This window comes from Python bivittatus, unplaced genomic scaffold (genome assembly GCF_059951505.1).
Source record: "Python bivittatus isolate LINGU-HERP-01145 unplaced genomic scaffold, Pbiv_v1 ctg000700_np1212, whole genome shotgun sequence".
NCBI classification, from domain to species: domain Eukaryota; kingdom Metazoa; phylum Chordata; class Lepidosauria; order Squamata; family Pythonidae; genus Python; species Python bivittatus.
The window spans coordinates 7,788,499-7,815,691 of NW_028277098.1; the positions used below are offsets into that span (position 1 = coordinate 7,788,499).

The 27,193-nt window shown below is 38.9% G+C and overlaps 1 protein-coding gene across 1 annotated transcript in view; it reads left to right on the forward strand.

Annotated features, from left to right (window-relative positions):
- The window catches only part of CACNA1E (calcium voltage-gated channel subunit alpha1 E), a 281,325-nt gene that overhangs the window by 14,188 nt on the left and 239,944 nt on the right, over window positions 1-27,193 (forward strand). The window contains exons 2-3 of the mRNA XM_088153792.1: window positions 11,183-11,288; window positions 12,342-12,481. Coding sequence (XP_088009918.1) covers window positions 11,183-11,288; window positions 12,342-12,481 — 246 coding nt within the window. The remainder of the gene's footprint in view (window positions 1-11,182; window positions 11,289-12,341; window positions 12,482-27,193) is intronic.

Consider the following 27,193-nt stretch of genomic DNA (forward strand, 5'->3'; position numbering starts at 1 on the left):
CAGCTCACATTAATTTAAATGTGCTGAAAGACTTCCAGGGGTGTTGTTCTCCAAGTCTGCAATATATAATATGCATGAATTAATGCTGGATTTTGTATTGATGTTTCGCTGGTAGCAAATAATCAATGAAAATTATAATTTGCATTTTTATATCACTGTAAAAAACAACAAACCCTGCAATCTCATTTGTCCCCATCAAGAATAATTAGAATTTCCACTTTGGGGGGAGTTACTTTATTCCATCGACATCCTTCCTCTTTGTACCCCTAAGATAACTTTGAAAAAGGTTAAGCCGAAGAGTTCATGACTGAGCCAAGGACATCTACAGTCCTTGAGATGGAGTATGGATTTGATTAAAGTCCAAAAGCTGCATCCTACCCGGGCACTACATTGGTACTCCTCTACAATCCCTGACTTCTTTAAATCTGACCCTACTACAGAATTCATTGAACTGGCTTCTATCTCTGGATGTTAACTCAGAACATATATCAGCCACAATACAATATGACTACAGTAGCACTCTTTCACTGACACTGGCACAAATCTTACAATGTGATGTGAGTTCTGTGCTAGTAAAAATAATTGGGGACCAGTTCTCTCTAGCTGTGCAGCATACTTTTGTTGTTTTTACCCAGTGCTATATTTTTTTAACTTTCATTTATTTGATTTTAAGCTTTCTTTGGAAACGGGTCTTTCTTTTTTGACAGTTGAGGCAAATGAGGGAAGGAGAGGCACCCTGTCAGATGGGGAATTGAAACTGAGGCTGTGGTTGTCATGGCGATGCCAAGTTGCATCCAATTGCTATGGCAACCGAAGTTTGAAAAAGACAATAAGGCAAGAAAATAAATCACATGATATAACTTTTATTTAAATGAAGAATATAAAATAAGAGCAGTTTTCAATGAAAGAATAATAAAAAAAGGTGGTTCTGTCCTGCTATTTGTCTTTATTAAGTCTGTAAAAAAAAAAAAAAAAAGAATTGTGTAATTCCATATATGGAGGCAAACTGGTAGGTGAATATGGATAAAATCTTGCAACTAATACACCAGTGCTGCCATTTGTTTAGATTTGTTTTCCTGCTCCAGCTTGAAGGGTCAGAGCAGTTTACAACAGTTTAAATCTGGTTGCATAAATTGGCACTTGAGGTAACAAGGTGATTAAAGTACATACATTTGCACATATCAAAAATCCCAGTACCTTACACCAACTTTAAAAACACTCATTTAATTAGGCTACTTTTTGTATCAGTCTCAAACCATAGGCCTGTACTGAAACTGCTGCTGAGATTGTGTAGGTACCGAATGTCCTGAGAAACTGCTAGGACTGATTTATTTAGTATATTTTCAAAGGGTACTATTAAACTCATATGTGCAATTTAATTATATCAAACTCTGTACTGTGCGCACTGGAAGGGAAGGAGCTTTGCTGATATGGCATTTACAACTTGCATTCCCCATGTCCTTCTGTAAATGCAAGCGTGTAGGACGGTATTCTTCAATGAGAGAAAAAAATACAGAAGAAACTAGGATTTTCAAGTGTCAGGGAAAAAACCACGTTAAACACGGGAGGCAGACACACCATAAAACAAGTCACCTCTAAGTTCTAAGTTCTTCTTAAGAGCTTTATTAAAAGTTAGTTCAACAAGAAAGTAAAGTGCAATCAATAACATACAAAGTACTTACTTAGATACACATTGCAATGCGGACCAACAGGAGCAGGCCGTCACTGGGACAGCCTGACCATGTGGGTGCAGACCCCTAAATTGCAATCCTTTTTATCCTTAAAAACCGCAAACCACAATCATGACTCTTAGGATTTTCATAACGTTCCCAGAGCTAATTTCACCACACTTTCCTGTTCCCTTTGTCCCTGTCACGTCTGTTCCCATCAACAAGTTTGCTTATTTAACAGTTTGCTCTGGTTTTGCAAGTATTATTTCCTGTCAGTGCCCCATAGGTCATCTCTAAGCTAGCCCTTGCTTTTATTATTAAATGTAATTAAGCAACATATAACTATATCAAAATAAGTTTTAGGCTACTAGCATTTTTCCTCTCACACAAGTAATCAGAGAGATTGTGGATTATGTGCACATGATTACCTGTGCAGTCTAAGAATGTTTTGGTCACTGTCATTAAAAGAAATAAAAGCATTACTATTTCCTTACCAAATGGAGAAACAAATGCTGTTCCTTTACTTTCGAATGTGAATGAATGGTCAATTTCACCTCAGTAAGTCATCACCTTTCCTTCCCAGCATAGCGCCTTGCCTTGTACTCCCAGGAGCTGATGGGATTTGAAGTCCAAAATACCTGGATGATACTAGGTTACCTATCCTTGATGTAAGCCAAGGCATCTGGAAAGAGTAATATACTTTTGAATAGCAGGAGCTGATGAAGACTACCATAGGAGAAAGCATTCTTCTTCATTCCCTGGCTTGCCTCCTTCCCATTCAGTTGTCCACTGGCAGGAACTGAGGGCTAGAGTAGGTCTGGTTGAGGAAAACTATGTTCTTAAGTGATGCAAACTTTATTTGTCTTTTATGTCTGGAATCTTTTCGTGTCCATTTTGTCCCAAATGATTTAGTGTTCTGTAACAGGGTTCCTCAACCTCAGCAACTTTAAGATGGGTAGACTTCAACTCCCAGAATTCCCCAGCCAGCCATGCTGGCTGGGGAATTCTGGGAGTTGAAGTCTACCCATCTTAAAGTTGCTGAGGTTGAGGAACCCTGTTCTGTAAGGAGGAGGTAAGTAAAAACACCAGGTTACCAAGACTCTAGGCCTCATCCCTAGTGTTCTAACACACCATGTAATAGGTATACAATAAGCTGGAATCTTGATTTACTTACTTGATTTACTTACTATATGAACAGCTGCTGCCTAGTAGCTGCTATAAGCAAGGCAAATGTGTTGTGGGTCGGTTACCCAAATGGGTTAAGGTAGTCAAATACAAGTTTTCTTTTGTGTCCATGATTGGTTGAGCATGTGGTGGCATTTCTTTGTTTTGTTTGTGTTATCCTTTCTGTTTTTGTCATTTGGACACTTTCTCATAAGTTGAGCAGAACTGATTTGTAATGGCTGCGGCTATCCCAGGTGATTTGTCCAAAAACCAAGAGAATTTAAGTTCATAATGCATCTAGGATGCTGACTTGTTCCTACTTGCTTCTATGTGTGGGGATGATAGAGAGGGGTCAATCTGTATAGTGCAGGGTGTAACATGCTCTGAATACTCTTGCCCGGTATTATATTATAGGGTTACTAATCCTGTTCAGGGTTCATTTAATCAAATTTTGATTGGACACTCCAGAATGAATCCAGGATGACTGGAATCCTAATTCACTTGTGGAATTCCAGGATTGTAACAGGGAAACGTCTAGATTTAGCATCTGAACTTGTTTTGTTTTTGGGTTTTTTGCTCAATTTCACACGCTGCTGTTTCCAAAAGTAGCCACAAATAAGCTGGTAAAGAGATGTTATGCTGTGATCTAAAGCTGCTATTATACATTTTCAATATGCCGCTGCAATGAGAGACAAAAAACAGTAGAGCCTTCTGCCTCTTGCTCCATCCTGGCCGTTTCATTTCCCCCCTCCTATTCCACTCCTATTCCACCCCCCCATGCCTGCTGTGAGGAACAAGACTCCAGGTGTGCTGCAGCCTGGCAACCCAAAGATGATACGAAAGACACGGCCAGTTAGCATTTTGTTAGTACTGGATTCTTACCTGTTACGTGTTTCTGTACTTTATGAATATTGTTACCTGACCTGACCCTGAATGATAGATCGGAGAGGAGCACCCAATAAAAACAGAAGCAATTATAATCCGCTAAAATGGATCAACGCCAGGTAACTTCACAGAAAATAAATGTTGAAAAAATAAAGGGGACAAACCTTGGTATTATTCATAAAGTGTTTTCCATCTTAAACACACATCCTATTTTTAACTAACACCTTTTAGGGCAACAGAGATCTGTCAGCCAGGCATAACATTATTTGGTGCATTCTGAAATATTCTACTACTGTAGTTAAGACTTTACACATATTTAGTAGATGATAGGGCTGGTATTAGCACCCACCATTTCCGTAAATAGTTCTTTAGAAGCTACATTGTTAATATGAAATATGATATTTACTATTATGTGATTTTCCTTCTGCCTCCCAGATAATAGTAAATCAAGCTCTTTCCTGGGTTAGGCCCTGCCTGACCTGTGGCCTACTATGCTGAATGCAGTGAGCTAGCCATCTATGGGGTTGCCAATTTGAATTCTAATGATGGAATGACTGCCTATCATCCAGTAAACCAAAAACTTTAACATCGGTTTCTAAATATTACATATATCCAAGGTCTATAGCATGTCAGTCTACACAAAGGGATTCATATGGTTAACTGTGCCTCCCTTGGAAAAAAGAAAGCTCCATTGGTGAGGGGAAAAAATCAATCTAGACTCCTCCCCCCCCCCCCCCCCGAGGTGCTTCTATGCTTTGGAGTGAGAATATATAAATTAATTAGTAGATGCAGCCCAATCTGGGGTTTATTCATTGGCAAGAGTTAAACCTCAAAAGCATGTACCTTGGGCCAGGTCATTGCACGGAACCACCTTTCTCTGGATTAGGCCCAGCAAGCTGCTCGTCTTTCTCATTTTGCATAATGAAGAAAGAAAAGAACAGGAGGTTTCAACAAGAGTATCAAACTTATTTCTTTCTTTTGCTGACCCATCATCGCCTTCATTTTCAGGGAAGGAAATGAGCAAATGACAGGTGTGAGGCAATGCAGTGAAGAGCTGAGTCGCTGAGGAAATGGGTCAACAGTCCCACAGGGGGAAGTATATTAAGCAAATGGAGATAAATCTAGATGAGAGAGAGACTTTTTTTTAATCATTTCCTTAAATAGTTCTGTGCGAAAACCCAGGGCAGGCAAAAGCTGTCATTACTGGGCTCAGAGGGAGGCTTTTATGATGAATAGGCCTTGAGGGAATTAAAAGTTTTACACGATTAAAACACCTGAGAAGGAAAGTGGGGATGCATGCATGCATGCACGAAGGGATTCCTGAATAAGGAGCAGTGTGTTCTTAGATAGTATGGAGCTGCAAATTTGTCTTTTGGCTCTGTATCTTAGGATCATAATGTTTAGTTCACTAAACATGTTGATTGGCCTAATCATAAGAACATCAGCATAGTCCTGGTGAATCAGGCTGAAGCTCATCTTACTCCAGCATTTTCCTTCTCACAGTGGCCACTTAGATGCTTCTGGGGTACCTGGAAACCAGAGCTGTAGATGTACCTCTTTCCTACTACCACCAATATTTGAAGGCATGTTGTCCTCAACCCAGAGGTCGCATTGAGTCTTCAAGACTAATAGTCCTTGATAGACCTGTTCCCATCCTTTTTTAAAGCCATCCAAGACATTTTGCTCTGAAATTATAATACAAAATAATATAAAAGCTGTCTTCAATGCTGGCAGTGGGACAGTATTTTTCTATAGCATCTAAGGTTTACAGGTTTCTTTAAGGAGAAAGATGGATTATGCAGAACCTCATAGAAAGGGCATTTGTAGGAATGGGTAAAGGGTCTGCTACTGTTTTTGTCTCCTCTCCTCCAGCATCTGCTGCCCAAAGCTCCAACCTACATTGTCTATGATAGTGCCAACCCTGCATACAGGTAGTCCTCAGTTAACGACAGCAATTGGGACCGGAATTGCCATTGCTAAGTGACACAGTCGTAAAGCACATCATGTGACTGTGCCACTTAGTGATGGCAATTCCGGCACTCCCAGTTGCTGTTGTTAAGTGAATCACCGTAGGTCTTTAAGCAAGGATGTCACATGGTCATCATTTGTGGCCTCCTTCTGGCTTCCCCACTGAATTTGCTTGTCGAAGCCAGCAATGTTATCTCAACATCCTAATACCTTAACCAGTTTCACTAAATCCTCTAGTGCTCCTACAACTGTTCATTCCCTGATCCCTCTTCATTTGCCGTTGCCATGAAAAGTGAATTTCCAGGTGTGAGAAAGAGGAGGAAAGGGAGGACTTGATCAAGGACAGAATGGACAGGAGGAAAATAGCAACTGCTTGTTTTCTTGCTGAATTTGAAGATTTAATATACATTACAGGTGGTCCTCGCTTAACAACTATTCATTCAGCGACAGTTCTTTCCTACATTATTATATCAGGATAGAGATGATGATAAAGCCATGGAGAAATGATTGGGATAATCTATTGTAGTTTTATTGGTAGTTTCAATGACATTTGCCTGACATAGATATAATAAAATGGCTAGGAAATCTCCTTCTGTGTAATTTCTGCCTGTCCAGCTTTAGTTAAAAGAACATGAGTATGGGCAGTATAAAAAAATCTATATATAAGTAAACTCATAGCTTAGGAAATCTCTAGTCTCCATATAAATTTTTTAATGTTAATTTACTCATATATTTGTTAATATACTTTGTATTACATCAAATCATTAGAGTTACACACTAACTAAAGAGACCAGGAGAGTAGTTATATAGAAGAATTTCCATAGGTGCAACCTGTCTTAATATTGGGTAGTAAACTAAACCGGTTGAAATTTGTGTGAAAAAAAAATGATTTAAAGAAACTGTTCATGAACTTAATAGCACATGGGAAGTTCTGCAGCCTTTTTTTTTCCCTCAAAGAAACGTCAGACAATCTGATCAAAGATCATTAACATCTCACCTAGCTTGGCTCTGAAGTTATCCTTCATTTTAATAATGAACTATATCTTGTTAAATTGCAAATTCACCTGCACCAATAAGTAAAAAATGCATTGGGTTTTATATTTAGCTGAATAGCTAAGAAGCATAATTGATCGACTACCTTAATTTTAAATTATATTGCCTCGGATTGCCAGGTGTACCAAGTAGAATCTAAGAATGAATTAATGGTCCTCTGTCATCATTAAAGTGTTTAAGGTTCTCTTCCATTTTCTAAAGATGTTTTGACAGTTTGCAAACCTTCGTTTGCCTCCCTGCCAAGCCTGTTCATATGTCCCTCCTGCAAAAAAAAAAAAAAAGTGAAGTTTTAGCTACATGAGATTTGGTACTTGTTTTACCTAAGAATAAACTTCACTTTGTAATGCATACAACCTATACATTGTTTTAAATAAGAGCATCAACAATTTTTATGAAGTGTTCAATTGGGAGGGGAAACATTATTGCTGAGTTCAGTTTGCCATTTCTCATTTTACTTCAATCTAGCAATTAACACTAGTGAAGCATTTGTTTCCCCTTTCAATCTTAAAAGTTTGGGGACAGAAAGAAATATTAAAACAGGGCAGTGGGTCTAGTCCAAAGAGTTGCTAGTTGGATAGATGAAAAGTAGGTATGCCCTGAATAGAAAGCAGGAATTACTTAGATCCCAGGAGAGACAGATGCACTCTATTATCTAGCTAGCTGTTCAGGAGCAACTTTTCAATGGGCTTAAACTGATGTTTCCTCCTTCATATCCCACTCCAGTAGCCATGTGCCCTACTTTATAAAAGTCTTCTTTTTAAAGGGAGCCAACTCTATGTCAAGTTTAAGCATAAAGAACCTTAGGAGGGAAGAACAGGAAGCTTCTGTTTCATCTAGTTAGCATACAGTACTGATCTGTGGCTGTAGCTTTTGCCACTGTGCTGAGATGTACTGTAGTTTTATTCACAGAAAGTATTTATACATTTGCTTCTATATATAAAAACTAGCAGATACAAGTTTTAGGAATCTGTGTTTTGGGGGGAGGGCCGGTGGGGTGATGTACCCTACTCAAAAGCATTGATTTCTCCTTGTGTGGAAGAGGATACTTGCCTGTAAATACTTACAAATTTATGGCAATACGAAGTGTTTTGATTACTAAGAAAATGGGAACTAAAAGAGGATAAATGGGGAGAGGTTTTTTGCTTTGATTTCTCTTTGGCTTCTGAGCGCTCAGGTCTCATTCTGCCAGGCAATCTGCCAAATGTAATAGGAGAGAGGAAGTTCCAGTGTGACTTGTTAAGTGCCATGGTTAGAAATTGAGAGAGCTGCGTATTGTGTCTTTGTATATAGAGCTATGTTGGTTTTTGGTGGAACTAAAATCTGAATATTTTATTTATTTATTTATTGTTAAACTTGTATGCCGTCCATCTCCCCCAATGGGTGACTCTGGGCGGCTCACAATAACAAAAAGGAAAAAACACCAATCCCTCCAACAATGGCTAAAATCCATAAATAATTAAAATAGAAACATACCTTAAAAATGTCCTAACCCCCCCCTGTAATTTTTTGCCCTAAAACCTTCAAGATGCTGGGGAGGGAACCAACCCCATCACCCCACCAGCCATCTCCACAGATGCGAGCCCCCATCTGGCCCCCAGGCCTTCTGGCAGAGCCAGGATTTAACCCCCTTTCTGAAGGCCATAAGGGAGGGGGCACATCGGACCTCGGGAGGCAAGATGTTCCATAGGACGGGAGCCACAGCAGAAAAGGCCCTCTGCCTAGACCCCACCAATTTGAGACTGACTTTGTAAAATCCATGTCACTTCTGTACTTACAGAAGTGAAGGAATGGAACAGATCCCCAATAATGTATTCAGTAAAGAAAAGAGACATGTTTAAGGAAGATATTTAGAACAGAGAAGCATTAAATAGAGCAAACCTAATTCTTTTCCTAAGAGAATGTCCTGTTTTTACCCCAAAATCCCCAAAATTGCTTTAATGTTTTTAAAGAACAATGTTGAAACTTTACTTGTCAGTACATAACATTTTATAAGCCCCTCAGTCTGTAGCACTTTTGTGCAAGTGGCAACTGAATGATCACAGCAGAAGGAACTGGGACTCTTCCTTTCTCAATAATGTGTAATTATTGTTGCTGATGGTGTCAAATCAAGGTTTATATTGGGAATCAGATTGTCAAATTATCAGTTTTGGCATCTTCATTGTACAGTTGTAAAAATGCTTCATTTCCCCTCTCCCTGGCACTTTTATATGGATGAATGAGATTTTCAGCTTAGCTCTCTTGGGTCTCTCATGCAACATGCCAGAAGACACTTCACATAAGGAAAGTCCCCAGATGCAGCAATCCAGCTCTCGCTCCCAGTGGCACATTCCAAGACAATTATCTGACTCAAGCTTTCTCCATCCCACCCGGCCCCCCTCCCCCTGTTATTCAGGAAAACAATAACATTGGCTTTTTTAATTCTATTTGACAGTGGAAAAAAGCAGTCCATAATCTATCTGGCTAGCAAAAAAAAAAATGTGAGAGGGAAAAGGCTCCCTCTTCCTGCTGGAGAAATGCTGCTGCTAGTGATAACTGGAGTGGAGAGGAAGATACTGCAGAGCAAATTATTCCAGGTTGTGGCTAGTGCAACAGTTGGAAAGCAAGGATGAAGCACTCTTTCCAGCTTTCTGCAACATATGCATGAAAGAAATATCCCTGATTGTCTTGGAATAGCCTGACAAGAATTTTTGGACACTGCAGAGATGGGATGTGCCAGAGATGGGAATTATAAGCCTTTCAGTCCAACAGGTAGAACTCTCTTAGTTGGGCTTCAGTGATCAGAAAGAACCAGTTGCTGCAGGCCAGCCAGAGAAGTAGTTGCTCCTTAGTGCCCTCCTTTCCCTTCAGGCATCTTTCCTTATAGATCTCTGAGGTCCTGTGAATTAAATAAGGAAGCTTTTGCTAAGAGGGTAGAAGATCTGGGTCCTCAGACCTTCTTGAGAGGTCTAAGGACCCAGTTTACAGTCAGAAACCACTTCAGGTACAGGAGGAAACAGGAGTTTACAATGTTCTCTCACAGTATGGTGTGAGTAGTATGGTTTACTAATAGAAAGCCTCCAGTCTGATCACATGACATATAAATAGTAAAGTCCTAGCCTTTGGCAATTGGCTGCCTAAACAACAATGGAGTACTTTTTGTCTGTTCCCCTTCAGGACCAGCTCACTTGCCATCTCTCCAGCTCATGCAACTAGACTTTGGTGACACCTGACTCAGCGTAGATGTGGGTATAGCTTCTAGTCAGGTGCCTAGGCTATTCCACTGAGTGCTGGCCAAAGTTCCTTTAGTCAGGGCCAGAGGTTCCTGCAGTCTTGCTTCTGAAAGTGTGCATTTGTTACAGCTGCTGCAGTTGTAAGAGGAGGACTAGGAATGAAAGCAGAGACAACACTGGACTTTGATGTGTGAGGAAGGAGGGAGATGAACCATGATGCTGAGGAAAAGAAGGATAGGTTGGGGGTCAAAACCTGCCAGTTCTGATATGAATAATTAATAGTTTGAGAGATTGGTTCATCCTTGCTTTAATGACCTTGACAACTCAAATTGCCACTTTAAAGTCAGTCTCCACCTACACAGCTGATCGGAAAGTGGAAGTCTGTGGCAACAAATATTAATAACAACAACAATTTTATTTCTCAGCTTTCTAAAGCTTCAGAGAGACAGCTTCCCCCTCACACCCACCCTTGACCAACAATGGAGCTGCCAATAATGGACGGTGACAGATTGGTCTTTTCAGTAGCTCATTCTGAGCACTTAGTTTAATGCACAAAGAACCTCTCGCTTAGTATCAGCATGGGATGAACTCAGCTGCAGACTTGCTGTTCTTTGGATGGCAATCAGCCAGGACTTACTTGATGACTGTTTTATGTTGCTGAATTGCCTAGAGAAACTGACAAGACTGAGATCCTGGGGCCACCACAAAAGGAAATTATACACTTTCCATGGACAATTAATTTATTGAAATCCAATCTACAGCTTTACTGCAACTCATTTATTTATTTGTTTTGTATGTTATTCCATCCTTCCTCTGAGAATTTCCAGGCTGTATATATACAGTAGCATTATATTGTCTTATCTTCATCACTATCCTGTGAATTTTTTAGGTGTGTGGAACCCTGGTTCTTCCCACTTTTATTTGCAACACCACAAACTATAAACCCCTAGGGTGATTTGATAAGAAGACACTCAAATGTGTACAAAAACTTCTACCATTGTACTTGGGTCTTTCCTTCATCACTTGTACAGCTTCTGAATGTTTTATCAGAGTGTTCCACTTTGCTGGTCACCCCAAAAATGAAGGCTTATCTTTCTGGGGTGTGTGATATCAAGGAGTATTAAGTAGGAGAGATGTGGCAACAAAAGGGCATAATTGAACAAGGAGTCAATTAATTTAGAGACTTGTTCCATTTCTGCTGTTCTTTTTGTATTCCTTAACATCACTCTGCACGCCTTTTGAATACATGATTCTGGCAACCATCATTGCGAACTGCATCGTTCTGGCCCTGGAGCAGCATCTCCCCGAAGATGATAAGACACCTATGTCTCGCAGATTAGTAAGTTGACTTTGATTTTTGTTTGATTTTTCTTTCTTCTGTATAGTACTGCAGTTCTTCCGCTGTATAATTTCAATCTCAAGGGTAATAGACCAATAGCCATTCAGTTTTGTCTAGCAGAAATAGGGTGACCTTCAGAGCTTGGGCGTTATCATGATCTAGAATAGTCCTCCAGACTTTCAGCAAGGGCTGGAGATGTTGTAACTGCAGACTTTCAACCCTAGTTGACACACAGCAACTCAGTCAAAAAAGGCTTTTATTTCTGCTGAGGATTAGTCTAGGCCAAATTATCATTTTGCTGGCTGTGCAGGAAAGGAAACTACAAAATGGCTGTGGCTACACAACACATTAAGCCAAAAGGTTGGGGTATAGAAACCAGGATTTATACCTAAGTCTTGTAGTATTAAACACTGTTTTCTGTACTCCCTGAATGCAGCCACTCTGAATTTGGACAAGTTAGTAAACCTAAGAAGTAAAACTTGTATGTGATGAGGATCTGAGATAATGTTGCGTGCTCACTTGTCACCAGACATTGTGGCTTAGTGGATTATGTCAACACTACCGAAGTGTGCACAATATGATCTGAGTCATTGGAATTCTATTGTTTTTTATTGATTGTTTTAAATACCTAGCATGTTTGTGTGTGTGAGAGAGAGAGAGAGAGAGAGACAGAGAGAGAGAGAGAGAGAGAGAGAGAGAACTAGCTACAGAGAAGGTTTTCATTAGTCAGCTTAATAACTGAAATGTTTTAGTCCCACTTGAAGTGTGGCGCTAGAGAGAATTCAAATCAATAGGACTAGTTAGATCATGTCTTGTTAATTAATCAGAACTAATGTTTTGTGGTTTTTAATTGACTGAATATATTTTGAAACAGTTGAAGATCATCTCAGTAGATAATCTAAGACTATGACATTATTAAATCCTACTGAATTCAATTGGACTGAATAAACATACTTAATCTAAACTTAAAGTGCAATTAGGAAGTTCCAAAAATTTCTCTTTGATGTCTGCTAATTTCCATTTCTGGTCTGTTTGTTTCCTCTGTTATTGTAGGAAAAGACAGAACCTTATTTTATTGGGATCTTTTGCTTTGAAGCTGGCATTAAAATAGTTGCATTGGGATTCGTTTTCCACAAGGGTTCATACCTGCGAAATGGATGGAATGTCATGGATTTCATTGTGGTCCTAAGTGGGTAAGTTTGTCTCATTCATAGTCATCATATTATTTAAAGCTGCTGTGGCTGTTTTCAGAGCATTAATGTGTGCGAGAACAATTTCTTTTTTAAAATAAAAAGCAGGCTCAAGTGAGAGAAATTGCAATAGGAAGGAAAGACATGCTTAATCTTTTTTCTAACAATCCTCCTCACTAATCATTCCTCAAGCCCGATCAACCCCAACTCCACAGGACTTTTTAAAAAAATTATTTATTTAATTATTCATTCATTTATTAACAGGTTTTACGGAAAGGAACGTAAAAATTACAAATGTACAAAAAAAGGAAAGAAATTCATGAAAGACTACAAAAACAAAACAAACAAAAAAGGACAGAGGGGGGAACTATTGATATCTATCATATATTAATCAAATATCAAACAATTTTTTAAACTACCAGGGGGGAGGGGAATTAATGATTGTCTAACATTACAAAATATCATAAAATCTATGCTGCAGAAAAACATATTGAGTCATTTTTTTATTAGTAGATAAAAATGCCTTTTCAAAAACAGATAAGTCACAGATCTCTTGAATCCAATCCTTAATATAAGGAATATGACTAATTTTCCTATTTCTCAAAACAATTTTCTTACCAACACCCTAAGCCCAACCATAACAGCTCAAAAATAGTCAAATTCCAAAGTGTGAATATGTAATTTAGCATAACATTGTGATGTTTGTGTGTAATCTGTAGTTTGGTTTATAATTAATGTTATATTACCAAAGCATGACTGTGAAGATTCCGTCTGACTTGAGGGCTTAAAAATTATCTAAAATAATTGTCAAATTTATTATTTCAATCTATAGGGTTCCCACTTGTCATATGCAATTCATCTTTAACTGTAAGGTATAATGTGAACACAGCACATGGGACAACCATAACATGGTTACTTTTTCAGATGTTTAACTGTTATATCACAACAATCACATATAGGGAGAGTGGTGGATAATATTCTCTGAACTTCATAGTATTTGAAAGAACCAATATGGCTGAACTCAAAGAAAATTTCGCTTTCTCAAATGGTAATTTAAATTTTCTAGTTCCTAAAAGCATGGAGGAAAACTCTGTAGCTACTGCACAGCTCTACTTGTGAGAATCTTTTAATCTGTGAATTACCAGTTCTCAGACATTTATTCCATGTGTGGCAAATGGATAATCTTTTGTGCTGTTGTCTGAAGAGGCTTTATTGTAAGGCATAAAGCTGGTAAGGCAGGAACCAGCAGTTTACAGGCCAGAAAGCAACTGTTATGTCAATACTGAGGAGGTACCTCCAAATCTGAAGGCAACAAAGGGACAAATAAATGTCCAATGATTTGAAAAGGTGGGAGGAAAAATACTAGAATTTAAACTTTGGGTTGTAGATTTATATATAGGCTTTGATTTGCGCATAGTGCAATAGACAGATTTTCTGTGTGAATATGGCTTCATTCTTGTCAGCTATAAAGCAGCTAATCTAGCTGTGTCATGTCTGTGAGCTTTTGTTGTAAGCAAATTATTGAATATGGGGGTTAAGTGTCTGGAGAGTTGAGATTTATTGCTGTTCTGGCATGAAGCTTGACACTAATGTCCTCCATTTCTGAAATTTGTCCCTCTGCCCTTCTCTTCCCAAATCTCTTTGTTGGCAGACCTGAAAGAAGTCTCATCTGAAAAATGAGAGGGAAGAAAAAAGTAACATATTAATCAGAACTCTGTAAGGGTTTTATTGGTTCACAGCCCTTCAAATACCCCTCCTCTGTAAGATCAACACGGGGAAAGAGGAAGCACTGGTTCCATTCTTTGTGAGACCAGCAGCCATTCATCTTCATTGCAGATTAATTTTCTTGCCTGGTAAGGGGGCAAAGCCTGCTGTGTTTAAGTTGGCCTAGAAGTAAGGCAGGTGGCTTTTTTCCCAAAACAATTGAAACAATTTCATCAAGAGACAGCTGAAGCAATAGCAGATAGTTACTTTAGCAGATAGTGTGCAGAAACTGCACTAACGTGCAGAACTTGAAAGTTTTCCCTGAATAACTCATTTAAGACACATTTAATAAACCATTTTAAGTTATTTGCAGTTCCTTTTGTGTTGGTATCTTTTTAATGTAGAACTGAGCAATGAGAGGCACAACCACTTCGTAGACATTCCGATTATCTGGTGGATGTATTGTTAGGATCCCCTAAATATTGGTATACTGTAGTTAATATGTTTCATAGTGCATTAAAAGGTGCAGTGTTAAAAATCCCTAAGGGCACATTTGAGAAACGTTTGGAGAGGATTTTGAGTGCGTGACAGACATTGTTAGCATTATGTTCTGCTCTGTGAATGCTACCAAACAAAGTACATTTATGAATTGTACACTCAATACTGAATTATTTCTGAAAATGGCAGCAATCTAATTATTCTTTTCTAGACATATGTGCCTTGGTATCTTCTGGGACTTTGGCATGGTATTGCTTTACACAGAATTATGAACACATTACAGAATGCTTGCTCAATGGATTACCAGCGATGATCACATCAAGCTGGTGTAATAGCAATAATGCATTTCACGTTTTAATATTCGATTGTTCTTTCTTTCTCTTTCTCTCTCTGTGAATTATATAAGTGTGTGTGCATGTAGGTAACCTCCCCCCCCCCCAAAACCTTTGGTATTTTACACTAGTCTCTGGACAATAAAACCTCCATGTATGTTTATATAATCATGTGTAGCATAAAAATATTATTAGCCAGTTCTCTCAGACTGGCTACTCTTGCTCACATTGAATATTTACTGGCAGGGTTGGGGAGTAGAAACACCTCATGACTTCTGCTTTTTCCTGAAAAAGTCCAATTCAAATTGGAGAAAATACCTAGAGTATTCTCCTCTAGGACCTTGACTCAAGAAGACATAGCAGTTTGCACTTTCCTGGGTGTTTCTCTATGTTGGAAATGCGGGATAGCCAGAAGTGCTTTCTAGAATTAGGAGGGATACTCAGGAGGTGAGCGGGTCTCCAAATCTGATTCCAGATAAACCATAATTGCTGTACCTTTTCATAAAGACCTGATTCCAGATTCATATTTCCAGTTAAAAGTATCTCAGGCAGCCAAGGATGAGAGAGATCTTCACCTCAGTGTTGGATATTCACTTCCAACCAAAGTAAATAGCACATTGGCAAGAAGGACCAGCTTTATGTTTTAATGTATCTATAATATGTTAGTGCCATATAAGTTTCTTACATATAACATTCTTATCAATAAGCTCCCAGGGTTACCAGGTTGAAAAAACATATTAGCTTGTTGGGGGCTGACTAAGGAATGACTGAGACATGAGCATTTATGATGGGTATGATCATAGGGGTCCATTCCTACACCAAAATATGTTTCTTCATGATGTTACAACAGGTGGAAGATGCATTTGCTCTGTCATGGAGCATGTTTGATCACTTGGCCACCCTCCTTGTCTTTCCATAGATGCAAATGGGTATGATGAAGGGGACTTCCCTCTTTGCCACTTGGATTCTATGCTAGATACAGAGAAGGGAGAGAATGCATCCTCTCTCCAGTGCTACTACTATCTCACCTGAATACTATTCCTGATTGGCTATGGCTGCTAGGCTACTACTTAATAACCTAGACTGACATACAATATAATTGGTGAGGTTTTCTCCATCTTCTCCTCTGCTTTATTCTTGCAAGAGGAAAACAGCTTTGTCACTGCCTTCAGGGAAGGTGGGTCTAGCTTCAACAACTGGAAAAGTATGGGATATTGCTTTTTGTGATATTGCCTATAATAGATCAGGCAAGGCAATCATACTGTGATCTTCTAACTCCCTGATTGGAATTATGGCAAATGACAGAAAGTGGGGGACAGGGAGTTTGATAATAACTCTATTGATAGGAATAGGACATGGACGTACTTGGAGAAGGTAACAAATATATGTGCGTATCTGTATATTTCATTCCAGCCAGTATAGTGCTTTTTGTCTGTGGGAAAAGGGCTTTCTTCTTCTTTACCATTACAATGAATGATAAAATACATTTGCCTTTTTCCCCAGTCCATTCTGTTAAAGAACTAAGTTTAACTTTACTAGGATTAATCAATTATTACGTCTCTAGCTAATGTTTGAGATAAATAATACTTGATATTGAGGATGAACCGAGTGGATATGAATTAGGAATTTATGAATTGTTGGTTATTAATTTTGTTAGTTGTTTTTGGTCTTGGACCATAAATAAATTTTAGTTGATTTATTTGTCAATTTTATTAAGAATTGCTGTTTGTCATACCTGAACTCTTCCCCCTTCCCTCCTTCCCAGCCATCTTTTTAGCAGGCAATCACAAATGATTTTTTAAAATACTATTGTAGCTTAGGGTATCTGGATCTGCAGAACCATAACTCCCAGTAGCTCCTGCCATTAGAATCCAGCAGCTGGAAAATAAATTGCTCAGACCAAAGGGCAAACTTGGAGAGTAAGATATAGCTGCCCTGACTCCTGGGTCATTTGAGCAGATGCTGAGTTAGATTAGGGTGGAGGCTGCAGGGTTACTTGATGGTGCTTCTCCAAGACTGAATGCAATTCTCTTAGCTGTGCAAAGGACAGTGAAACTCGGGAGCCAGGTTTCCTCAGAACAATTATGTGTATGAGAGAGCTTGCCTTCTTTTTTAATAGCATCTCTTATCACAATATTAATTTGGAAACTTATGTGACTATCACCTGACACATGATAAGATACATTATTATTATAGTTTTTAAGGGAAAACCTGTACACATAAAACAGGTATCATAATATGAACTGCTTGTTTCTGTTATAAAATAGCATAATTAGTATATTGATTAATCTTCCTTGTTTCCATATTAATTTAGTATAATCTACTTCTTATTGGAAGTTAATGCTTTGAGTTAGTCCAAGTCAGGAAACAGATACCACAAGAAATACTAGCTCTCTACTTTATTGATATAGGCTATAATAACAGAATCTTGAAAACCTGACAATGTTTCCCCTTCCCTCCCTCTTATACCAAAGAGAATCAATGAAGGACAGTCTTTAGTTTCTTTCTCACACTTCCTTGTTTTCCCAGGCTACCCTCATGTTTTAGTGATGGTTGCTGCATATTTTCTCCAAGGTCATCTCTTTGCTGTCTACAAATGGATTTGTGTTACCCCAATAGCAGCAAGTATTTGTATTTGGAATTCAGAGCCTTAAAACTACAAATAGAAGGAGACATTTTTGTAGATATGGCAGAAATTATAGTTAACTATTTCGATCAGGGCTTTATGCTTTTATAACATTAAGATTATTGCCAAACTATTGGCATGTTTTATTATAGCTGGATCAGGTATAGAATGCACTCTGCAAATATTTTCTCTGTGAACAGGTAGGAGGTACATTTTTCAAAGACAGGGTACACAAGAAGTTCATTGCATTGGAAAAGCCCTGTCATGTTCAAGTGGTGCCCCCCTCTGGCATTCTTCACATCTGGCATTTAAATGGTGGCAGCATTCTGGAGTAGCTATTTATAGCCCTCATGGGTTGCTGTTTGGGTTATTATTTTTGTTTAAAATGAGGTTACCATTTTTTTTTTAATTGGCTAAAATTCTTATTCCCAGTATCTTCTGTTATGTAACCAGATTTCAATATTAGTGTTTTAAAAACACTGAAATGAATACTTGTAATCCATTCCTAATTTCCTTCTGTATTACCTTTAAAGAAATATTTTACCATTAGGATTATTCCTTTTATTTAATTGCATATTATAAACTGAGATAAATATATTTCTGAGAATTAATTACATGCCTAAAAGCTATAGAAGTAGTGATTACCTCTCCTTTCTTAAATTGTACCCAGCTGGACACAACCTGTTGGGAGGCTCCAAAAGTAACCTTCTGAGAAAAAGATCAGATTTCCTAGAAAATCGAGTTTAAAAAATTAAAACAAAAGAAAAGAAAAACTAGAAGATAGAGTATGTACATACTGATTTTCCCCCTTCCTCCAAGTAGATCAGTGAACAAATGATAAGAACCGATATTAGATCTTAGCTAAAATGCTCATAAGCAATTAGAGTAATGTAAATTGTCCCAAAGATGGAGGAATTCTTTTGAAATACACTAGGCATTTTTTAAGTAAATATGTTTGACTGAAGTTTCTTATGAGAAACTTGCAATCTACTAAAATGACAGTTTTGAAGCCTTAAATTATGCATGACAAACACAGCTTGTAAAAAGGTATGGGGAGAGCGATTATTATTTTTCTCTTGCAGTAACAACAAAAAACCTAATTTCATCTGCAACTCAGAATTGATCAAACTTTGAAATTGGAATCATTAGCAATCACTAAGCGGGATCAAGTATGGAAAAAACATTCATTCCTAATTAGCATAATTATCAACATTAGAAAGTTGCCTATTAAGCATGCATACAATATTGCCATTCACTGTCTGTGAGAAATAAAACACAGTTTTGCATCTAATGCTAATTAGCGTTCCTGACTTCCATTCTTAGCAAGGGAGAAACCAGAGGAAAATTCTCTTAGTGGTCCCATTAGAGTGGAAAGTATAGCTACTTGATGGAGGAAGAAGCTAGGCCGCACTGAAAATGAGAAATTCCTGATTTAAATTTTAGCTCAGACATGAAGTCTCTGAATTGCGTTACAAAAACTGCAACCTGAGCTCCCAAATCGTTTGTAGTGATCAAGGCAAAGACTTCTTCGCTTCCTGCTGCAAGAAACCAGTCTACTCCTTTCCATCATAGCTCTGCCAAGATGAAAAGCAAGCAAGGAAATGCAAAAGTAGGTTGATAGGAGATCTAATAAGGATAATTGCAGGAGGCCTGAATCCCAAGTACGGCAAATGAGGCAGCAAGAAAACAATTAGGGTGCCTGTGACTGGAGCTTTAAAGGAAGCTCAGATGAAGCTATGATGGAGAGCACCATGCCAGGTAGCATAAAGGGTGGATCAGGAGACTTCAGTCTTGGGAACTAGAGGCCTTGGAAAATCAGGAAAGGACCAACCATTTTTCCTTGACATGGATGTGGGGAAAAAATAATTGAGGGTCTCTGACTTAAAGCCTGTTGTAGGTGTAAGGACACAGAAGAGAAGAGCACAAAGCTACAATGGCCTCACTTTTTTACAGAAATAGCTATAAAGTAGTTCTGTTCTCAGAGGAAGAAGAAAGTAGACTAGGAGTAGGACTAATGAATTCAGCATATATTTTTGATATTTAGGGAACATAGAGGAGCTAGGTGAAAAAAAAAAAGGTAAGGGTGTTGCACTTTTAAAAGATAGAACTTTGTTTCCATTAATAGATTATCTCTGTTATAAGTAGGTATTGCAGTAGTAGATGTTAACAGTCACCTAGAGAGTAGTTTTACCAGCTAAGGATAGGAATGCAGCAAATGCTTCAAAGGAAAGTACAAAATGCACCAGTATGCAAATTTCAATGATTCATTTGCTCCCAGAGAAAATTCACCATAAAATACTGTACTGCGTACTTTCCTATGTAGTACTAAATAGATAAGCAGAGGGTCGTCTGTCTCAGGAGTAGACAACTCTATTAGTCCATTAGGAGTTTTGAGAGCCAGTCATGACTGCCACAGAGTCAGGACTGTTACAAAGGGTTTGGGCACCCTAGGCATTCCTTTTTGTATGTAGTCATAAAAGTTAACATTGTCTTGATGTCACATAATCTTTTAGGTAAACATGCATACTCACATATGCTTAAAATTGATTTCTTTGGGCAAATCATATTGCTTGAATCTGCTCTGGCCCTTGGGAACAGGAAATAAAGATTCTCTGAAATACCCCTATAATTAATCTTACTGAAAGAGAAAAGGGATTAAGTGAGAGAAATCCTAATAACTAGATAATTTCACTTTTAACTATGAATTGTTTAAGTAAAGCTTTCTTGATTTTTTTTTTTTTTTTGCTAACCAGCCATTGATAGACAGGAGAGTTAGCTATTCGTTTTCTTGATAGGACAAAGCCAAAAGTGCAGAAAAAAAGGAAAGAAAAAAGAAAAGCATAAAGAAATAACTTTTGATTTTCTTTTATAACAGTTATAAGTGTAAATGTAAATTAACCTCTTACTCTATGGTTACAACATAACTTTCATTTTTTTTCTATAGCCTACTATTTTTTCTAGTCATTCAAACCATATATCATAAGTTCATTTTTATCTGTTTCATGCAAAAAGTCCAAAACGGGTTTCCAATCAGCATTAAACTTAGTTAATGTCTTCTGTCTGATCAAAGCTGTCAATTTAGCCATCTCAGCAAGTGATAATGGAGGAACGGACAGATGTTCAGAGCTTGCACACTGTTTACTGCCACTGGGATAGCTTTTATAAAGGAAGTTAAATTAACTGAAAATGTAATAAACAGCTGTTTTTCTGTCTAAAGGCATATAAGAGCGAAAGAAAATAAGAGTGTGCTGCCTATACTGAAGCTGAGCTGGGGCTGAGTCTAGCTTGTTTATCTGGGCAGAATCTGATCCTATCGGTCCTGCTGAAGTGGATGGAGTCCTAATGACTGTTAGCTTGGCCATCTGTATATTAGTTCCATGTCCCTCCTGGCTGATTAAGGCCTCCTGGGAAGTGATGTGTTGTTAGGTTTTAGCAGTGGTGAACTCTTCTTTGAGAGTCATCTCACCTACTTAGTGGGCACCTACTTAAGAGATGGTGGGATGACCCCCTCTCTCAAAGAAGAGTTCACCACTTAAGTAGAACCATCAGTTCTCCCCCTCTTCAAGAAGCCATCACTGGACCCAACAGTGCTGCACAATTTTCCAAACTTTTAAAGGAAGATTGTAGAGAAAGTGGTTGTGTAGCATCTCTAGAGAACTCTGGAGGAAATGGATTATCTAGACCCCTTTCAGTCAGGATTCAGGCCTGGATACTGTATGGGACCAAAATGGCATTGATTGTGCTTGTAGATGACCTCTGGAGAGAACAGGATGGGAGTGGCGTATCTATCCTTGCTCTTCTTGACCTCTCAGTGGTTTTTGATACCATTGATCATGATATCCTTCTGGATTGGCTTCTGGGGTTGAGAGTGGGTTGTACTGTGCTGTGGTGGTTCTCTTCTTTCTTCTGGGGCTGGATCCAGTTGGTGTTGGGGGAGAGAGTTACAGCCCATGGTCCCTGCTTTGCGGGGTGCCACAGGGCTCTGTTCTGTTCCGCTCCTGTTTAATATCTACATGAAACTGCTGGGTGAGGTCATCTTGCAGCATAGGGTGAGGTACTGTATCATCAGTATGTTGATGAAACCCAACTTTGTATCTCCATTCCTGCTGCCCAAGTGATGTCCTGGAGGTTCTTCCTTGGTGCTTGGAGGCTGTGGGGGTTTGGATGGGGAACAACAGGCTTCAACTGAACCCTAGTAAGACTGAGTAGCTTTGGTTATTAGGGCCCCCTGGTGCTGAAGACTTTCCATCTTTAGTTCTGGATGGGACTTCACTACCCCAGACAGGACCTGTGCACAATCTAGGGAGCTTCCTGAACTCATGTCTCCTGTTTGAGGAGCAAGGTGGATCTTTGCATAACTGAAGCATCTGCCTCTAGTTACTCTTAATGGGCTGCTTCTACTCATACATGTAGACGATCTGCAGCATTCTAACCAATTATCTCAAACATTTATCTATACATGTGTGCTATAGTGGTTAAGGCAGAGAGGCTCAGATCCTATTCCACTCTCAGAGGCAGAAACTCACTGGCTGTCAAATCCCTTGTAGCTGGCAACCAAGGATAAAAAAACCCATGGATTTCAGGATTTATTTTTGCTAGTCTAAGGTGAAAACAGAATCCTGAAAATTTTAAGAGTAAATTCCTTGCCTCAGTTATAGTGAACTGAAATGTCCCCCCCCCACGTCTCTGACATCTGGACTGTATTGCCTTTTCTTAGATAAACCAAATGCCTCATCCCACACTCTCACCCTTGGAGAATTTGGGGCAGTCATTTTCAGTCCGGTCTACTTCACCATATTGTTGGTGTGGGGAAAAACTGGAGAAGCAAGTGCTATATATGTTTCCTTGAACTCCTGAAGGAAAGCCAGGATATAAATCTAAATAGGTTTTGTACTTCTCCCATTTTATTATTCATTGAGCCGTGTTAATTTCTGTTTACTGAGCCTGGACAGGAGTTAAATTCACCCATTTCTACTAAGACCCTTTGATAACTTGTCTTCTAAACTGATACCTCCTTTTGATTCTTTATTTTGGACTATTCCAAGCACGTGTTGCTCACTTTAAACTATTTTGGAACCTAATTGCTGAGCAAACGTCTTCCCTATTTGCTGTTACTTGCACCTCTGCAAAAGTCTGATGCTGTGCTTTTAGCATTGCTTGAAAAGGAAGATCTCCTTTTTATAACATGGAATCTCTAAATCCGGCTATACTAATTATCTATACCATTAGTTCAGCTTAGTAAACATTTGTATATAGATCTGTATTGTGATGTTAGATTTGTATATGTATTTAGGTATTAGGTATTATTGCATTTTATATCTGTTAATATAAAAACATTTGTATAGTATGTCCATTGTTTGGATATAAGTGTGATTGAGTTCACACTTAACTTGGTTCCCGAATTTTCTGGGTTGGCCTAATACACTGAACCATAAACTAACCAAACTGGCAGAGTTTACAGAGCTCTCTAAGGGCTGCCTCCCACCATCTTTGGCAATGTGTTTTCTTCTTGTCCTTGAGGCAAGAGGAAAATACGAAACTTGGAAAACTGCTGTGCCCACCCCATCCCACCATTCTTCTCACTGCACCACCGACACCAGTCCAGCGAAAATAGTGCCATCTCATGACAGAGGATGGGACAAGTGGAGGGGCAGGTGTTAGGCCTCAGCAACTCAGGGGAGCAGGGAGGAGCATGGTAAAGGGCATAGAAACTGGAAATGGGAGCCTTGAGTACCAGGGAAACTTCAAGAGCCACATGCCTGCTTGAAGGGCCTAGGCTGAATCACAGCTGTTGCCATCATTATTCCTTCCCTGCTCCCCACTGATCCACATGACCATTCTATTTTGGTGTGGCTTCTACTGCAGTCAACACCAATCTGGGCATTATCTGTACTGGAATCCAAAGAATTGGAGAATACACACTGTCAGAGACTTCTAGGCTTTTGTTTTGGTTTGGAGGTGCTTAAGGATAAGGATGGGAGAGGGGGTTCTCCCAAATCCCCAAGCCTATACTAGCATGACAATGTTTCAGACTGATTTCAGACAACTTTCAAAATTTGAGGGAGTTTAATACTTCAGATCTTTCCTACATAGTCACAAATCACATTATTTTAGGTTTGTATCAGGCTGTTTTCACAGTCTGACTTTTTAATAGCTGTAGCATAATTTATCCAAAAACAAAAAAATACAAAATGGGATTTGTTGTACAAAAATACATATATTTGGGGATCCGATGTATATAAAAAGTATAGAATTTTGCAGCTTTTTAAAATAAGTAGAATGATATAAAATATTGATAAAGCATACAGTTTTATTCATTATGTGTTGAACATACAGTACACGATAACTAACATTGACTATACAGTACATTCGTATCCTGGCTGCCTGTAAGTCAGCCAGAGACAGGTTTTATTCTGATGCCGATCCTTGACAAATCACCATTATGTGTTTTAGGGCTATATTTTTAAACAATGGCAATTTCAGCAATTGCCTTTCTTGACACCCTTAACAAATTAAATCGCTGAGAGAGTGTGTATGTAAATACATCCCTAATGACCAAAGCAAGTCAATACATATATTGGAGATACCATGGGGGATGATGCAAGTCCAGGTTTTTTTAGTTGTTGTTGTTTTGGTGAACATTTAACTTATTTAAAAGATCTTTATCCTGCTTTTCTGTTTAAAAAGCTCTCAGAGTAGCATGCAATAGAGAAAGAGACTGCAGTTCAGCAAGCTCTGCCTACCATCACCTCTGGCTTCTATTCAGTATAGATAGCACTCCCCCCACATGACCTTTCACAGGAATTTGCATCTTCCCTCCTGATGTAGCGCAAAGATGCACAACCTAAGACAATAGAAGAGCATGCAGCCCCAGCAACTTCTAAAAATGTTATTAAATCGTATTTTTTTAATATGAAGGCAGAAGAAAATAAGTAAATCCATGACCTGAAAATAATCATGTTTAATTTAGTTTAATTTAATTAAAATTAAATAAAGTTAATCAAATGGATTTTTGTTTTGCCTTCCTCCACTACTTCTAGGAGTCCCCAGCACGCCACTCAGTGTGGCTGCTGGCCCAGAAGAAGTTGCACATTTCAGATGCAGAGCACATTCTGCTCCTTCACAAGTTGTAGTGGGTGGCATCCATATAAGATCAGGGTAGGAATCTGTGGTCCTCCAGATGCTGCTAATTAGCAAGAATTCCATCCCCAATGAACAAGGGTAAGAGAAGGTAAAAGTTGTAATTTAGCAAAAGTCTAGATAATAAACATCTCTTAGCCTGATAATGATGTCTTCCATATTAAGCCATTTAAAAAGCTGTTTCCATCTTTGCTAGTATAAGAATGCAAAAGATTCCTTTGCTCTTGGCTTTACAAACCAGCGGTGAGCTTAATTAATGGCAGTAATAGATTAAAACAATTGCTGGCTTTTCTGTTTCTAAGGGAGAACAGACTTTATCCTAACACATTTTGCTGCAACCTAAGATACGTTTGCAACAGGTCCAGAAGCTCAGATAGAGAATCCTTTTGATTTTCAAATTAGTACAGACTATTCATGAATACATGAATTTAGCAGGCACAGAATATCCATCAGCAATGTATAATATCTGAAGCCCAATGCTATGATGTGAGAATACAGATGCTACAAGTACACAGAAGTGTTCAAATTTTCATCCAAGGGAGACTGAAGGGCATGTAATACACCTTTCCTTTAGATTTCTTGAGAACTGTCTAACCAAATGATACACTCTATGAAGTCTAGGTCACCAGAATTACCTAGACTGTTTCTAACTGGAATCTCAACCTTCTTAAGTGACTAAATACTGAATCTGCTCCTTGCAATAGAAATTTAGTGTTATGATAACTGGTACAGACTGGCTCTTCTAGGGGGATCTTTCCTCTGCAGGCATGAATTCAGTTTCCCTATCAATCTATCCCCAGGTGGTTCCTTGGTATTTGCAACTCTTTGTCTCAGGCTGGGTTTCATGTGAGACTCCCTGCTAAGCACAAGACAAAGAATGTAAAGCTTCTGAAAGGATGGGTGGGGGGAGGCCAGAAGAACGTGAATGGGAAATTACTCATAGTTTGGGGGAAGAATGATGTGAGCTGGGATTTTAGGGTACAAAATTGACAATGAGGTAACCCATTAAGATAAACCTGACTTGTTAAAATTCATCTTCACCTTCTGCTTAAAGTCAGAGTCTCTGTTCTAGGGTTGCCAGGGGCGGGGGAGGGGGGATAAATCTTGATATTTTTTTTTTTCTTAGTCATTTGGCCATGTTTCAGAAAAAATTTACAGAACTCCTCTATATATCTGACAAGTGGCCGAGCACCTTAAACATGAAAGGCACTATAAAGCTGGTGGCCTTTAAGCTTAACTCATTTATTTTTGCTTCAACAAATCAACATAGAATACCTTTATTCCCCCATATTTTTTATAGTTTTGTATTGGAATATGTAGATTCAATAGCCAGAAAGACTCCTTATACTGTCTACTTGAAAACAGCATGGCTTGATTATTGAGTCCTCTGCTCCCTTCTTAAATATAGATATCACATGGTTTTTAACCATTGATGAATAAGCCATAATTATTTGGGTTCAACTAATGCACTAACTCATAGACTATGGCTTGTAATCAATGATGGCTGGATTCACACAGGGCACTAAACTACAATAGATAAACCACATTTGATCTGTGAAGCCAACTACAGGGTTTTTATTTATTTATTTAATAGACTTGTATGGCTGCTCATCTTGTGTGATACAACTCTGGGTGGCTCACAGAACCATAATAAAACCAAAGGAAACAATACAACCAATAGCCAAAACATCCAAAAAACAAATTCTGGCAACCTTACCAGTGCTCCCTAACCCATCAACAATTGCAAACACAATCAATGGGGTCTAGCCCCACCTCATCCCAGCACTTGAGGGAAGAACCAACTTTTTAAGGCCTTCCAGAAGGATAGAGGAGCGGGGGCCTGCTGGATCTCAGGGGGAATCAAAGGGCAGGGGCTCTATGGAAAAGGCATGACAATATTTAAGGGAAGGGACTTGGAGTGCACCCACCCTATCTGATTTGGTGGAATGGGCATATACCCTCAGGGAGAGGCAGTCCCACAAATAACATGGTCCTGTGCCATGCAGGGCTTTAGAGGTGATAAATAGCACCTTGAATTGTATCCAGAAAGAGACTGGGAGCCAGTGCAGTTCACACAGCAGTGATGTAATATGGGGAAACCAAGAGATGCTAAACCTGCCCCTATTGCTGCATTCTGGACCCATTGTAATTTCTGGATGGTCTTCACGGATATCTCTATTCAGTAATCCAAGTGGGAAGTGACCAAGACATGAGTGATTGTGAACAAAGCCTCCTGTTCCAGAAATGGGCACAACTGACACACAAGATAAATCTGTGCAAAGGCCACCCCCAGCCATGGCTACCACCTGCTCCTTGAATAGGAGCCATGAGTCCAGGACTATCCCCAAATTGTACACCAGCTCTATCTGGGGAATTGCCACCACACTGAGAGTCTGACACATCACCAGCTCTGGG